General features: G+C 42.9%; 1 protein-coding gene across 27 annotated transcripts in view; it reads left to right on the forward strand.

Annotated features, from left to right (window-relative positions):
* Window positions 1-15,105, forward strand: part of MAP4 (microtubule associated protein 4) — a 231,005-nt gene that overhangs the window by 159,923 nt on the left and 55,977 nt on the right. For 20 of the 27 annotated variants that reach the window (XM_009200880.4, XM_017955469.3, XM_017955470.3 and 17 more), the window contains 5 exons: window positions 303-416; window positions 3,754-3,876; window positions 5,716-6,855; window positions 7,867-7,989; window positions 10,314-13,697. In XM_009200880.4, coding sequence (XP_009199144.4) covers window positions 303-416; window positions 3,754-3,876; window positions 5,716-6,855; window positions 7,867-7,989; window positions 10,314-13,697 — 4,884 coding nt within the window. The remainder of the gene's footprint in view (window positions 1-302; window positions 417-3,753; window positions 3,877-5,715; window positions 6,856-7,866; window positions 7,990-10,313; window positions 13,698-15,105) is intronic. The other 7 variants (XM_017955472.3, XM_017955473.3, XM_021934456.2 and 4 more) reach the window with 4 other exon arrangements.

Raw genomic sequence — 15,105 nt, forward strand, 5'->3', positions numbered from 1 at the left:
TTTGAGACCAGCCTGGCCAACATGGAGAAACCCTGTCTCTACAAAAAAAATACAAAAATTAGCCAGGCATGGTGGTGGGCACCTGTAATCCCAGCTACTTAAGAGACTGAGGCAGGAGAATCGCTTGAACCTGGGAGGTGGAGGTTGCAGTGAACCAGGATGGCACCACTGCCCTCCAGTGCAACAGAGCCTTGGCAACAGAGCAAGACTCCGTCTCAAAAAAAAAAAAAAGAAGAAGAGAAATATTAATCTTTCTAGTTGCATTCACCAGGAATGAGTTTTGAATTTCTTCTGTATTCCAGATCCCTTTAAGATGTACCATGATGATGACCTGGCAGATTTGGTCTTTCCCTCCAGTGCAACAGCTGATACTTCAATATTTGCAGGACAAAATGATCCCTTGAAAGGCAGTTACGGTATGGCTTCTCCAAATGGATTTATTCTGTAGGGAAGGAAAAAAATTTTTTCCTTTACTCATCTTTGGTTTACTGACTAGGGCTCTATGACAAAAGATTGATTAGCAAGAAAAAAGAGACCAAAGTTTAACATGTGAATTTCTTTTTTTTTTTTTTTTTTGAGACAGGGTCTCGCTCTGTCACCCAGGCTGGAGTGCAGTGGCTGGATCTCAGCTCACTGCAAGCTCCGCCTCCCGGGTTCACGCCATTCTCCTGCCTCAGCCTCCCGAGTAGCTGGGACTACAGGCGCCCGCCACCTCGCCCGGCTAGTTTTTTGTATTTTTTTAGTAGAGACGGGGTTTCACCGGGTTCGCCAGGATGGTCTCGATCTCCTGACCTTGTGATCCGCCCATCTCGGCCTCCCAAAGTGCTGGGATTACAGGCTTGAGCCACCGCGCCCGGCCCCTAACATGTGAATTTCATATGTATATGAGAGGTACGTAGAGCATGAGTAACTCTGCAAGAGGTGGCTTTAGAATTCCACCTTATATAGCTTCTTCAATAAAGAATGACAGATTTTTTTTTGAGAAGTGAGAAGATGAAGGAAAAAAGACTTTTGATTCTGTAGAGGGGCCGCAAATTGTGGGAGACAAGTAAATAGTAGGTAAAAGCTAGTTAGTAAAGGTTGCTGTGTAGATTCCTATGGTGCCATCTCCAGGCTAATAATAGCCTTCAGCTTAAAAAAGTCCTTATGCCAAAGTAGCGTATTTTGGGGTGGTTTATTCTGGTCTGCTTTAGTTGTTTAATGCCAAACAATCAACGTGGCCTTTCACACATCACCTTTTAAGTTAACCACTAAGAAAAGTTAGATTTAGGGGCTCTGGGTATGACAAGGCTCTCTTTGGATTAATCAAAGGAGACAATTCACAGATTCACAGTTGGGCTGTGATCTCTCCTTTTTTTTGAGACAGTGTCTGACTCTGTCACCCAGGTTGGAGTGCGGTGATGCAATCATGGCCCACTGCAGACTTGGCCTCCTGGTAAGGTGATCCTCCTACCTCAATCTCCTGAGTAGCTGGGATTACAGGTGTGTACCACTATGCCTGGCCAATTTTTTGTAGAGAGGGGGTTTTGCCACGTTGCCCAGGCTGGTCTTGAACTCCTGGGCTCAAGTGATCCACCTGCTTTAGCCTCCCAAAGTGCTGGGATTACAGGCGTGAGCCTTTGCACCCAGCCACATTTGTCTACTTCTTCATTTACAGCTGGACACCGTGGCTTATACCTGTAACCCCAGCCCTTTGGGAAGCTGAGGCGAGAGAATTGCTTGAGCCCAGGAATTTGAAACCAATCTGGGCAACATAGGGAGCTCCTGTCCTACAAAAAATTTTAAAATTCAGCCAGACATGGTGGCACATACCTGTAGTCTCACCTACTCAGAAGGTTGAGGTGGAAGGATTGTTTGAGCCCAGAAGGTCGAGGCTGCATTGAGCCATGATCATGCCACTGTACCCCAGCCTGGACAACAGAGTTGAGACCTTGTCTTTAAAAAAAAAAAAAAAAAAAATCTGGGTGCAGTGGCACACGCCTGTAATCCCAGCACTTTGGGAGGCCAAGGCAGGTGGATCACTTGAGTCCAGGAGTTCGAGACCAGCCTGGCCAAAATGGTGAAATCCCGTCTCTACTGAAAATATAAAAATTAAGCTGGGCATAGTGGCTCATGCCTGTAATCCCAGCACTTTGGGAGGCAGAGACGGGTAGATCACCTGAGGTCAGGAGTTTGAGACCAGCCTGGCCAACATGGTGAAACCCCATCTCTACTAAAAATAGAAAAATTAGGCCAGGTGTGGTGGCTCATGCCTGTAATCCCAGCACTCTGGAAGGTGGAAGTGGGCAGATCACCTGAGGTCAGGAGTTCGAGACCAACCTGGCCAACATGGTGAAACACTGTCTCTACTAAAAATACAAAAATTAGCTGGACGTAGTGGCGGACACCTATAATTCCAGCTACTCTGGAGGCTGAGGTAGAAGAATCACTTGAACCCAGGAGGCGGAGGTTGCAGTGAGCTGAGATTGTGCCATTATACTCCAGCCTGGGCAATGAGTGAGACTGCATCTCAAAAATAAATAAATATAAGAAAAATAAGAGGCCGGGCGCGGTGGCTCAAGCCTGTAATCCCAGCACTTTGGGAGGCCGAGGCGGGTGGATCACAAGGTCAGGAGATCGAGACTATCCTGGCTAACATGGTGAAACCCCGTCTCTACTAAAAATACAAAAAACTAGCCGGGCGCGGTAGCGGGCGCCTGTAGTCCCAGCTACTTGGGAGGCTGAGGCGGGAGAATGGCGTGAACCCGGGGGGCGGAGCTTGCAGTGAGCCGAGATCGCGCCACTGCACTCCAGCCTGGGAGACACAGTGAGACTCCGTCTCAAAAAAAAAAAAAAAAAAAAAAATAAGAAAAATAAGAAAATTAGCTGGGCATGGTGGCGCATGCCTGTAATCCTAGCTACTCGGGAGGCTAAGGCAGGAGAATCACTTGAACCTGGGAGGTGGAGGTTGTAGTGAGCTGAGATCATGCCACTGCTGCAGCCTGGGCAACAGAGTGAGACTCCATCTCAAAAACAACAACAACAACAAAAACCTGTTACAAAGTATTTTAATAAAATTGTCTTCTAATGTTGGAAAGGGAAGTGTTAATCTCATTTTGCAAATGAAGAAATTAAGACGCACAATTTTTTACTATAGTATATTATGTTGGTTATGGTGTTGGAATTAGAGTTGAATCATTAATATTTTGAATCTTTATATTACCCTATAGAAGGTAGCCAATGAATGTTGATTAATGGCACTACTGGGATATACTATACCACCTACTAACAACTAGCTAAAACCTGAAGAATATCAGCATTGTTTCCTTTAAAACTTGTTTGCATTGTTGGCCAGGCACAGTGGCTCACACCTGTAATCTCAGCACTTTGGGAGGCCAAGGCGAGTGGATCACAAGGTCAGGAGTTTGAGACCAATGTGGCCAACATAGTGACACCCTGTCTCTATTAAAAATACAAAAAAAATTAGCCAGGTGTGGTGGTGTGTGCTTGTAATCCCAGCTACTTGAGAGGCTGAGGCAGGAGAATGGTGTGAACCCGGGAGGCAGAGGTTGCAGCGAGCCGAGATCGTGCCATTGCACTCCAGCCCAGGCGACAGTGTGAGACTCCGTCTTAAAAAAAGAAAAAAACTTTTTTTGCATTGTTTTTTATTAGTCTGTGTCTGCCTGGCAATATATGCTGCTGATTTTAAATATCAGATACCTTTTGTTTCTAGTGTTTACTAAGTTTCCAGATGTGTTTGTGTTTTAATATTAGGTATGTCTCCTTGCAACACAGCTGTTGTACCTCAGGGGTGGTCTGTGGAAGCCTTAAACTCTCCACACTCAGAGTCCTTTGTTTCCCCGGAGGCTGTTGCAGAACCTCCTCAGCCAACAGCAGGTAAAATATTAGAGACTCCCTTTATCAGTTGATGGTTGCAGTATTGGTAATCAATATAAATCATCAGGTGTATTTTTTAGCAGCTTACAGCAGGTATAAAAATTTCAGAACTGTCACATATGTTTTGCTTATATTAGTGATATCACCACTGGAGGAATTAAGTTGTTAAACTATAACACTTAGGGTTAATGGGCAAATAAATATATATATATTTGAACATATATATATATTTAAACATATGTGTATATATATTTTGTTTCATCACATTTTCATTGTATTAGGTATCAGAATTTCTTATATTATCATTTCGTTTTTATTTATTGTGGTGTTTTGCTCTGTCGCCCAGGCTGGAGTGCTATGGCCGGATCTCAGCTCACTGCAAGCTCTGCCTCCCGGGTTCCCGCCATTCTCCTGCCTCAGCCTCCCGAGTAGCTGGGACTACAGGCGCCCGCCACCTCGCCCGGCTAGTTTTTTGTATTTTTTAGTAGAGATGGGGTTTCACCGTGTTAGCCAGGATGGTCTCGATCTCCTGACCTCGTGATCCGCCCGTCTCAGCCTCCCAAAGTGCTGGGATTACAGGCTTGAGCCACCGCGCCCGGCCCAGAATTTCTTTTTAATTCAGTACAGATTTTTGGCCTGGTGTGGTGGTTCACACCTGTAATCCCAGCACTTTGGGAAGCTGAGGCAGGCAGATCACTTGAGGTCAGGAGTTCTAGACCAGCCTGGCCAACATGGTGAAACCCCATTTCTACAAAAAATACAAAAATTGGGCCGGGCATGGTGGCTCACGCCTGTAATCCCAACAATTTGGGAGGCCAAGGTGGGCAGATCACCTGAGGTCAGGAGTTCGAGACCAGCCTGGCCAACATGGTGAAATCCCATCTCTACTAAAAATACAAAAAATTAGCTGGGCGTGGTAGCAGGTGCCTGTAATCCCAGCTACTAGGGAGACTGAGGCAGGAGAATCACTTGAAACCGGAAGGCGGAGGTTGCAGTGAGCCAAGATCGTGCCACTGCACTCCAGCCTGGGTGAAAGAGCTAAATAAATCAATAAATAAGCTCGGCGTGGTGGTGTGTACCTGTAATCCCAGCTACTAGGGAGGCTGAGACAGGAGAATCGCTTGAACCCAGGAGCCAAGATCATGCTACTGCACTCCAGCCTGGGCAACAGAGTGAGACCCCATCTTAAAAAACAAAAAAATTCAGTACAGATTTAGAACTCTGGGGTGTTTCTTGATAAGAAGCATGACTGACCTGCTGTCCCACAGATGTTGTAATACTAATTCTGTGCCTATGTTATTTTTTGAAGCCTGTGTTTTCTCTCTTCTTTGCCTTTTCTCCTCCACTACTTGTCCTCCCAGTATTTTACATCTTATTCTTCCAAGTGTTGCGACTGTCAGAGATTAGGCAGAATATGTTACTTGACGTTAGCTTCTTTTTTTTCATTTACTTATTTATTTATTTTGAGACGGATTCTTGCCCTGTCCTCCCGGGTTCTAGCAATTCTCCTGCCTCAGCCTCCTAAGTAGCTGGGATTACAGGCGCCTGCCACCACATCCGGCTAATTTCTGTATTTTTAGTAGAGACAGGATTTTACCATGTTTGTCAGGCTGGTCTCGAACTCCTGACCTCAGATGATCCATCCGCCTCGACCTCTCAAAGTTCTGGGATTACAGGCGTGAGCCACTGCACCCGACCTAACATTAACTTCTTGGTTATGTGTACAGTCTTATGGTCACAAAAGCCAAATACTTTTATGTCTGAAGAAAGTAAGCATTTTTAATGCAAAGGTATGAGTAGACAATGATATGTCCTAAATTTTCAATTTATTTCCCTTAGAGCTAGCCAAGGAGATAGAAATGGCATCAGAAGAAGAGAGGCCACCAGCACAAGCGTTGGAAATAATGATGGGACTGAAGACTACTGACATGGCACCATCTAAAGAAACAGAGATGGCTCTCGCCAAGGACGTGGCACTAGCCACAAAAACAGAGGTGGCATTGGCTAAAGATATGGAATCACCCACCAAATTAGATGTGACACTGGCCAAGGATATGCAGCCATCCATGGAATCAGATATGGCCCTAGTCAAGGACATGGAACTGCCCATAGAAAAAGAAGTGGCCTTGGTTAAGGATGTCAGATGGCCCACAGAAACAGATGTGTCTTCAGCCAAGAATGTGGTACTGCCCACAGAAACAGAGGTAGCTCCAGCCAAGGATGTGACACTGTTCAAAGAAACAGAGAGGGCATCTCCTATAAAAATGAACTTGGCCCCTTCCAAGGACATGGGACCACCCAAAGAAAACGAGATAGACCCAGCCAAGGGTTTGGTATTACTCTCAGAAATAGAGGTGGCACAAGCTAACGACATTATATCATCCACAGAAATATCCTCTGCTGAAAAGGTGGCTTTGTCCTCAGAAACAGAGGTAGCCCTGGCCAGGGACATGGCCCTGCCCCTGGAAACCAACGTGATCTTGACCAAGGATAAAGCACTGCCTTTGGAAGCAGAGGTGGCCCTAGTCAAGGACATGGCTCAACTCCCAGAAACAGAAATGGCCCTGGGCAAGGATGTGGCTCCGTACACAGTAAAAGAAGTGGGCTCATTGAAGGACATGTCTCCACTGTCAGAAACAGAAATGGCTCTGGGCAAGGATTTGACTCCACCTCCAGAAACAGAAGTAGCTCTCATCAAGAACGTATGTCTGCCTCCAGAAATGGAGATGGTCCCGACTAAGGATCAGGTCCCAGCCCTCAAAACAGAAGCACCCCTGGCTAAGGATGGGATTCTGACCCTAGCCAACAATGTGACTCCAGCCAAAGATGTTCCACCACTCTCAGAAACAGAGGCAACACCAGTTCCAGTTAAAGACATGGAAATTGCACAAACACAAAAAGGAATAAGTGAGGATTCCCATTTAGAATCTCTGCAGGATGTGAGGCAGTCAGCTGCACCTACTTTCATGATTTCACCAGGTATGTGCTTGTGCTTATTCTCATTATTTCTCTCTACCAGGGTGTAGTCCTGAGAAGACTAAGGACAAACATCATGCCAGGTAAAGTACAGACCGTCACGCTGTACTTTGCAAGTTTATTCATATTCCTGCTCTCCTAGACAGCTCTTTCCCACCTTTACCTTCCACCCACCTCCAACACCTTGTCTATGTTCATTCTCTGCTGATTGTCCTGTTTTTCTTCCAGATAATTCAAGCAATAAAATAGAACATCCACAAATTTCTATTCCATTATCTACCCAACTATTTGTGTCTGTATCCATGGACTCTGCTTATGAAAATTCTCCTGTTTTTATAAGTAAACTGTTCCTGCTCCTAATTAAGACCAACCTCTCCTTATTTTGCACTAGGTTCCATCTCCTCTTTCCTACTTGATATATTGCCCCACGTATTCTCCCCTTTTTTGCCCCTCACACCAATTTAAATCCTTTTCAATTGGATCATTCCCACCAATTTAATAAATGTTTGTTATTTTTCCTATCTTAAAAAATGAAACATCAGCCGGGCGCTGTGGCTCACACCTGTAATCCCAGCACTTTGGGCAGCCAAGGTGGGCGGATCACCTGAGGTCAGGAGTTCGAGACCAGCCTGACCATCATGGAGAAACCCTGTCTCCACTAAAAATACAAAATTAGCCGGGCATGGTGGCACATGCCTGTAATCCCAGCTACTTGGGAGGCTGAGGCAGGAGAATCACTTGAATCTGGCAGGCGGAGGTTGTAGTGAGCTGAGATCACGCCATTGCACTCCAGCCTCAGCAACAAAGAGCTAAAAGCTCCATCTCCAAAAAAAAAAAAAGTAACATAACTAGACAAACCCTCCCAACTTCAGCTTCCAACTAGCACTTTACTCCTTTGCTGCCCCTTTTAGGAGAACTCCTCAGAAACTAATCCCATATCCAATTTCTGGCAGGTGGAAAATGGCTGAAATCATGCTTCTCTGAAACGTGTGTGCTTTTTGTTATTATCTTTAGAAACCGTCACAGGCATGGGGGAAAAGTGCAGCTTGCCAGCCAATGAGGATTCTGTGTTAGAAAAACTAGAGGAAAAGAAACCATGCAACAGTCAACCTTCTGAGCTTTCTTCAGAGACCTCAGGTAAGTTAGGAAAACAAATTAGGGGCGATAGACTAGTGATGGTAGACATTGTCTCTAGTTTCCTGTTGTATGGTGGTAATCACAGTATAGTTTATGAAGTCAATTCTCTTAGACAGATTTTATCTGGTTTAGACAGAATGTCAGCTTGTTATATATTTAAAAATTATTACTACAGCAAATCAGGATACCTAAATTTTTTTTTCTCCACTTTTTTTTTTTTTTTTTTTTTGAGACAGAATCTCACTCTGTCGCCCAAGCTGGCGTGCAGTGGCATGATCTTGGCTCACTGCAACCTCCACCTACTGGGTTCAAGTGATTCTCCTGCCTCAGCCTCCTGAGTAGCTGGGATTACAGGTGCCTGCCACCACGCCCAGCTAATTTTTAGCAGAGATGGGGTTTCACCATGTTAGCTAGGCTGGTCTCGAACTCCTGACCTCTGGTGATCCGCCCACCTCGGCCTCCTAAAGTGTTGGGATTACAGGTGTGAGCCACCATGCCTGGCCTTCTCCACTGTTTTCATAGTGAAGAAAGGACACCCAAATTTTGATCTGGTTCAGCTGTTCACTATTCTATCCTGTGTGGTCTTAGGCAAGTTACAAAACTTGCCTATATCTCAGTTTACTCAGCATAACATAAATTAATTGGTCAAATGTCCTGTAAAGCCTTACTAGTTACAGTGTTCCGTGGCCCAACAGCGTCTGCATTGCCTGAGAGGCTGGTAGAAATGCAGAATCTTGGGCTCTACCTTAGGCCTTTGTAATTATCATCTGCATTTTAATTAGATCCCCAGATAATTCTGATTTTCATTAAACTTTGAGAGGCACTGCTCTAAGATACTTTCCAATTTAAAGTTTGATTATTCAGTGAATTTTAAGATTAACTGTTTTTGATAACCCAGAAGCATATGTATATGGTTATCAGCTTGGTTTTCTGTTTACTTTTCTGTGACTATGATTGGAATGTGGACATCCTGAGGGCAGGGGCCATGACTTATTTCACTTAGAATCTCTATTGCTTTGCACACTACGTAACACAAGACTGGAGCTTAAATGTTTGATTTTTTTTTTTTAATGTTGTTTTACTGACTCAACAAATCAGTAAAGATTTATCAAGTGCTTATGGTATACAGAATACACCATGTTAAGTCACATATTTAAGTCCCACTCCTTGCCCCTGAATTATTACATTATAACCTGAATAAAGAGATAAGTTCTCAGGCATGGACTCTGAAACCCAAGATTTACATAATAATTGAATAAAATAGTATAAAAGATGGCACTGAATAGCTGCTGATTAATTGCTGAATTAAATGTTATAAATACTGTGGGGTACTATAGCCTAGCAATTTTTTGAGCAATGCAATAATTAACCTGATATATTAAATAAAGACTAGGATTTAGAAGATATTAGAGGGGTAGGGACAAGAATGAAATGTACTATTTACATATTATAATATTCTTGGAAATCAGTTTATTGGGTCAGACTTGACAGGAGCTGGCATAGACCTGCTCTTAATGAGACTCTTGCCAGGATCTTAGATCCATATTATATGAACTTGGAGGAAGGTTAGACCAGATCACCTGCTGAAACTCTTCCAAAGATACTCACCTTAATTGTTAAAATTAATTATCCTACTTAACGTTATATATATTTCTCTGTCTTTTGGGAAGTATATTTAGGAGCAGAATGTTGAAATTTAACATATTTGTCTTTCAAAGTAGGATGCTCTGGTTCTGGAATGATGAGAATTTTTCTCTGACCAAAAGGTGGATTCAATATATTTTGTGTGTGTGTGCGTGAAGTGACTTAAGTCTGGCCTTCTGATCTAGTTCCCAGAATCTATCTGGTTTTTTTGGACAAGTATTAGTTTAATATTGGTGACCAAGTCTTAGAATTATAAATTTTGTCCAAAATCATGTATATTTAACCAAAGCAATTAAAAAATTTCACCAAAAAGAGGCAAGCACTAATAATGACCAATATAAATCAGATGAGATTTACAGGCAGTAAGTGCTTATTTTAGAGGTTAAAATATTCAAAATATTTCATTTTTAAAAGTTAAATCCTGCTACTTCTGAAATGTCAAATATTTTATAAATGTTTGAAAACAGTCTTTACCTGAGATGATGATCTGTTAAATATTTTTGCTAGTGCCAGTTAAAAGTGAGAAATGTTTTAGAAAAAAACTGTTTTCCTGAGCAAGTTATAGTAAGTAGTATATGGATTAGTGAAAATAGCCTCCTTAAATTAGTCATTATATGGTCTGGATTTTTTTTTTTTTTTTTAAGAAACAATAACAAAGAGTTTTTTGTTTGGAATTTTAGCCAACTTCATGTATTGCGGTACCCCTCCCACACAAGCCAAACAAGTTTGCAGACCCAGTGACCGCAGGTCAGCCCGGCCCAAGCCTGCCAGGGTCCCTCCTGAGCTGCTGGGAGGCTCTCCTCCATGGAAGACTCTTGATCACAGGCTGGGCCACTGCTCTTTGTCTGAGTCAGGTTGGGTCTCTGGTTCATCCTCCTGTGGTGGGCCTGGGAACCAAAGAAAAAGTATTCATGTTGACTCACTTGAACCCCAGAGGGATCTTGGCAGGGAGGCCTGGGATATAGAAAGCACACCAATAATGATGAAGAAAAAGAAGAAGAAACCAAAGCAAAAGAGATATTCTCAACCCCGGGCTGGAGGACCTTGGGATGATGACAATGCAGATAAACCTAAAGGTCATCCCTTTGCAGCTGACACACAAAAATCAGGTGTTCTCCCCAGCCAGCCTACCACTATGGGTACAGAATATGGACTTGTATCTGGAGAAAACTTGAAAAGGGAATGTGTAGTTAACTCCAGTGCAGCCAGATTAGTAACTGAGAACTTTGTCTCAGAGAGTCTCAGAATTCCTTTATATCCTTCAGAAGAAACCCCCAAAACTGCAGTAAGTTATCAGTCTAAGCTGAGAGTAGAGGAAGAGAGCAAAGGTAACAAGTCAGTACCACAAGGCCAAGACAAGAAATTGCTGAAGCAACATGAACACAGACCACAGCCTGCACCCCACCTGAAGACTCCTATAGATAAAAGCCAGTCAGTAGGCCCTCTCAATCTGAAAGGACCCCTAGCAGACGTTTCTGCATACAATGTAGAAACTCCTTTGGATATCAGACTCAAAGAGGGTTGCTCTCCTATCTTGGACCAAGAGGTTATGGGTGTAGTTTCAAAACCCACAGCAGCAAAAGAAATACCAAATTTGATACCCACTTTGATAGCAAGTAATCCATTAGAATGTAATCTAAAAGAAGGGAATAATGAAAGTAAAATGACTAAACTGCAGAATGTCAAACTGAAGGAGTTTCCTGAAGGAGCTGAAGAGGATAAAGAACTAAAAAAGGAAGCTTTTCCCAACCAAAGACAAGAGATCAGCGTCTTTACTTCTGAGCAGCTGCAGGGCCAACTGTTGGTACAGGTCCCGGGGGTAGAGAATGAACCATTTAAGAGAATGGCAGGTGATGGCAAAAGCAGGAAGGGAAGGGGAAGTTCTGGGAAAATGAGAACAGACTCTGGGAAGGTAAAAGCAAAATCTGAGATGCCATTTCCTCTGGACAGTCAGAAGGACGGAAGGGCTGTTCTCATACCGAGTGAACCAGTCTCTAAAACTGAAGGAATGACTACTCAGGATAAGAGTGAGGAGCTGGGGCTGAATTCTTCAAAGCAACCAGGCACTAAGGCTGATCTCACGGAGGCACTGGTGATGGGGGAGCCTAAAGAGATGACTCAGCCTAAGTTGGCAGGCACCATGCAGGCATTAATTCCTTTGGAAAGTGGATCAGGCATCACTCAGACTTCTGGTGTTAGGACAGAAACAGGAGATGTAGTCAAAGATATGGGTGTCAGTAACCAGAGCAAGGAAGGAAAGTGTCCATGGAAGGATCATGAGGCAGCTCCCTGGATCTCTGAAAAGCCTAAAAAGAGAGGCAATGAAGGCAAAAGCAAAAAGTTTAAAAATAGTTATTCCACACAGCCTGCTAGAATGGAGAGGAAGGAAGAAATCCTCAACCCACCTTTTGAAGGGAAGGATAGAGATGCTGGTAGTATTCCCCATAAAAGCAAGGAAATTGGATTTACTTTCCCCAAAATGCATGATTCTTTGTTCTCACATACACCAGATACACCCACAGTGGAAGTAGTTGACAGGAAGGGTGGAAATTTTGAGGTTAATTTTGTTGAGCTTGGGACTCTTGGGGAAAACAAAATAAGCACAGTCAAGGCTTCTGCTGTTACTGAACAACCTGCCAAGGTGACAGATGTGAGCTGCCAAGAGCAAATCCAGGGGGCAGGATTTGTTCCTTCAGTAGTATCTGAGGAGAATAAGACAGATGCAGCCAATAGATATACTTCAGTGGCTGACAAACCAAGTAAAAGGATTAATGATGGAAAAAGTAAAAAGGTTAAAAATAGTTCTCCTGAGAAGCACATTCTGGAGAATAAGATAGATGCAACAAAAATACATGTTCCCATGGAAACCACAGGGGACCAGGGAATTGAAGGAATGGCCTATATGGACGAAAATAGAAATATTACATTTACCTGTCCCAGAACACCATCAGAGCTGATAAATAAATCATCTCCTCTAAAAGTTCTGGAATCAGCAGCCTGTGAAAAACTGCCCACTCCTACTCCTCAAGTAGTAGAGGAAGGTGATTCCTTTCCAGATACCTTGGCAAAAAATGGACAAGAGATAGCCCCAGCCCAGATTTCCAAATCATTAATGGTAGATAACTACACCAAAGATGGAGTCCCAGATCAAGAAAGACCCAATGCTCCCTCTGCTGTTGTGCCCTCTACAAGCACAGGAGGAGTTGCTCTACCTATTACAGCAGCCATAGAAACAGTTAACAGTCATGGAGATCACTCTCTTAAAAATAAAGCTGAGCTTGCTGATTCCATGAAAAATGAAGCAGGGATTGCTGAAGGGCATGTGGTAGGAGAATCTGAGTCAGTGGACAATGGTGTGTCTAAGCATTCAGTAGAGAAAGTCACAGAGCTAGCAAAAGGTCACCTCCTTCCCGGAGTGCCAGTAGAAGACCAGAGCCTACCAGGAGAGGCCAGAGCCCTAGAAGCATATGCAGATAGAGGTAATTTCCTAGCACATCCAGTGAACGAAGAGAAAGAGACTAAAGAAGGGTCTGCTCCAGTTCAGATTCCTGACTTACTGGGAGACAAAGCACAAAAACTCAGTTTTTGTCAGGACCAAAATGCTCAAGATAGAAATTCCAAAGTTTCAGATAGTTTGAATAAGAAGGTAGATCTGACTCTTTTGTCTCCAAAAAGTGAAAATGATAAATTGAAAGAAATTAGTCTGGCTTGTAAAATCACGGAATTGGAAAGTGTTTCCTTGCCAACACCAGAAATCCAGTCAGATTTCTTACATAGCAAAGTCAAAGCTCCTCCTTCAGAGGTGGCGGATAAGTTAGTAATAATGACTGCTTCCAAGGATGTTCAACTCCCAGAACCCAAAGATAAGATTTTGGAGACACCTCAGAAAATGACAGAAAAATCTGAATCAAAGACACCAGGAGAAGGGAAAAAGGAAGATAAAAGCAGAATGGCAGAACCAATGAAAGGCTACATGAGACCCACCAAGTCCCGAGGACTTACTCCACTTTTGCCAAAGTCTACAATCCAGGAACAAGAGAGATACAAGCAACTGAAGTCCACTGGTATGAATCTGCCATGGGGAAATGTGTGTGCTTGTGGCTTTTGAGTCAGCATCAAAAAGGCAAAGAGCTTGTGCCTTGGCTCCATCCCGACTCTAATCATCCTTGTTAATCATTGGTTTGTTGGCATGAAACCTGTAACTGCTACTGCGTGTTTTCTGCAGCCAATGTGTTCCTTGTGTCCTGCTTGAGGAGGCTGGTAACTTGGTTGCATGCCTTTTTTACCCAGCACTGAACATTGAATTTTAGGGAAAGTTGAATTTTCAATGAATTGTCTAACAAAAGACCTATCGTCATCCATTTCTTAATTTTTTTAAAATTGTGCCTCCTATGTATCAAGTTTACAGCTAAATTTTAATCATTACTTGGTGTAAGGATTCACAGGAGGAAAGAAAGTATTTAATGTCTAGCTATGTGCATGAGATTTTTTTTCAGTGTATATGTAGCTTGTGCTGGTGGGACTAAATATCCAAATTGCTTTTAGGTTAAATGAAATCAGTCCACCTCCTTATGAGGAAATGGTGGCCTCGAACCAGCATTGGTAGGCACAGATTTATTTGTGTTTCTAGTAATGGGAAATGATCTCTCAATGATACAGATACATTTTTTGACCAGTTTGTTGCTTATATCCATTGCCCCACAGTTGCATGTGGGTTTGAGTTTTGGGCATAGTCTATGTCCATCAAACGTAGTCCGTAAAACTTGCCCATGTTGTGTTCCTCTTAATTTTACTCTTTTTTGGCTCTACTCAGTCAAGTAGTTGGAATGAGATTAAGAAGATGATTCCTTTAAGATTTAGAAATGGTAGCCCTGTTTCCCCCCACCCCCAATTCCCCAAAAAAGTATACATTTAATTGTGGCTTCCCTGAATCTAGCTTTCAAAAAATGTTTCCTTGTCTTTGAGATTTTTCACAGCCTACAAGTGACACTATTTCTTAATCACTGTTTCCCAGCTTGCATGATGTAGCTACTAACTCCAGAATTAAAAAAAAAAAAACACCAATTGGTTTTAGTAGCCAGTCAGGCTTTTGGAGAGGTTTCATCATGGGATTGTGTTCTGCATGGTATGGACTTGTTCTTTTGGGTAAAGCTTGCTCTATGCATGAGTATGTACCCACTAAGGAGTACTGCTGTGTGAGTAAAGAATGCTAAAGGTTGTTATTTGCATAAGACATTCTCATCTTCTCTGTTTTTATCTTCTATTAGCTACCATATTACAAGGCAGAAAATGAAATAGTGTGTAGAGGGCTTTCCAGCATTCATTGAGATTTCCAGTGTTCTATCCATTTCTTTCGTTTTGGTTTCTAGACCCATTCTTTAGTTTCAGCAGTGATCCAAAAGTTAACATGTAATTTCTGTGAAATCCCAGCCGTCTCTTTTTGTTCAGTATTTGCAAAGAAATGAAGAAAGA

Source organism: Papio anubis, chromosome 2 (genome assembly GCF_008728515.1).
Source record: "Papio anubis isolate 15944 chromosome 2, Panubis1.0, whole genome shotgun sequence".
Taxonomy (NCBI): domain Eukaryota; kingdom Metazoa; phylum Chordata; class Mammalia; order Primates; family Cercopithecidae; genus Papio; species Papio anubis.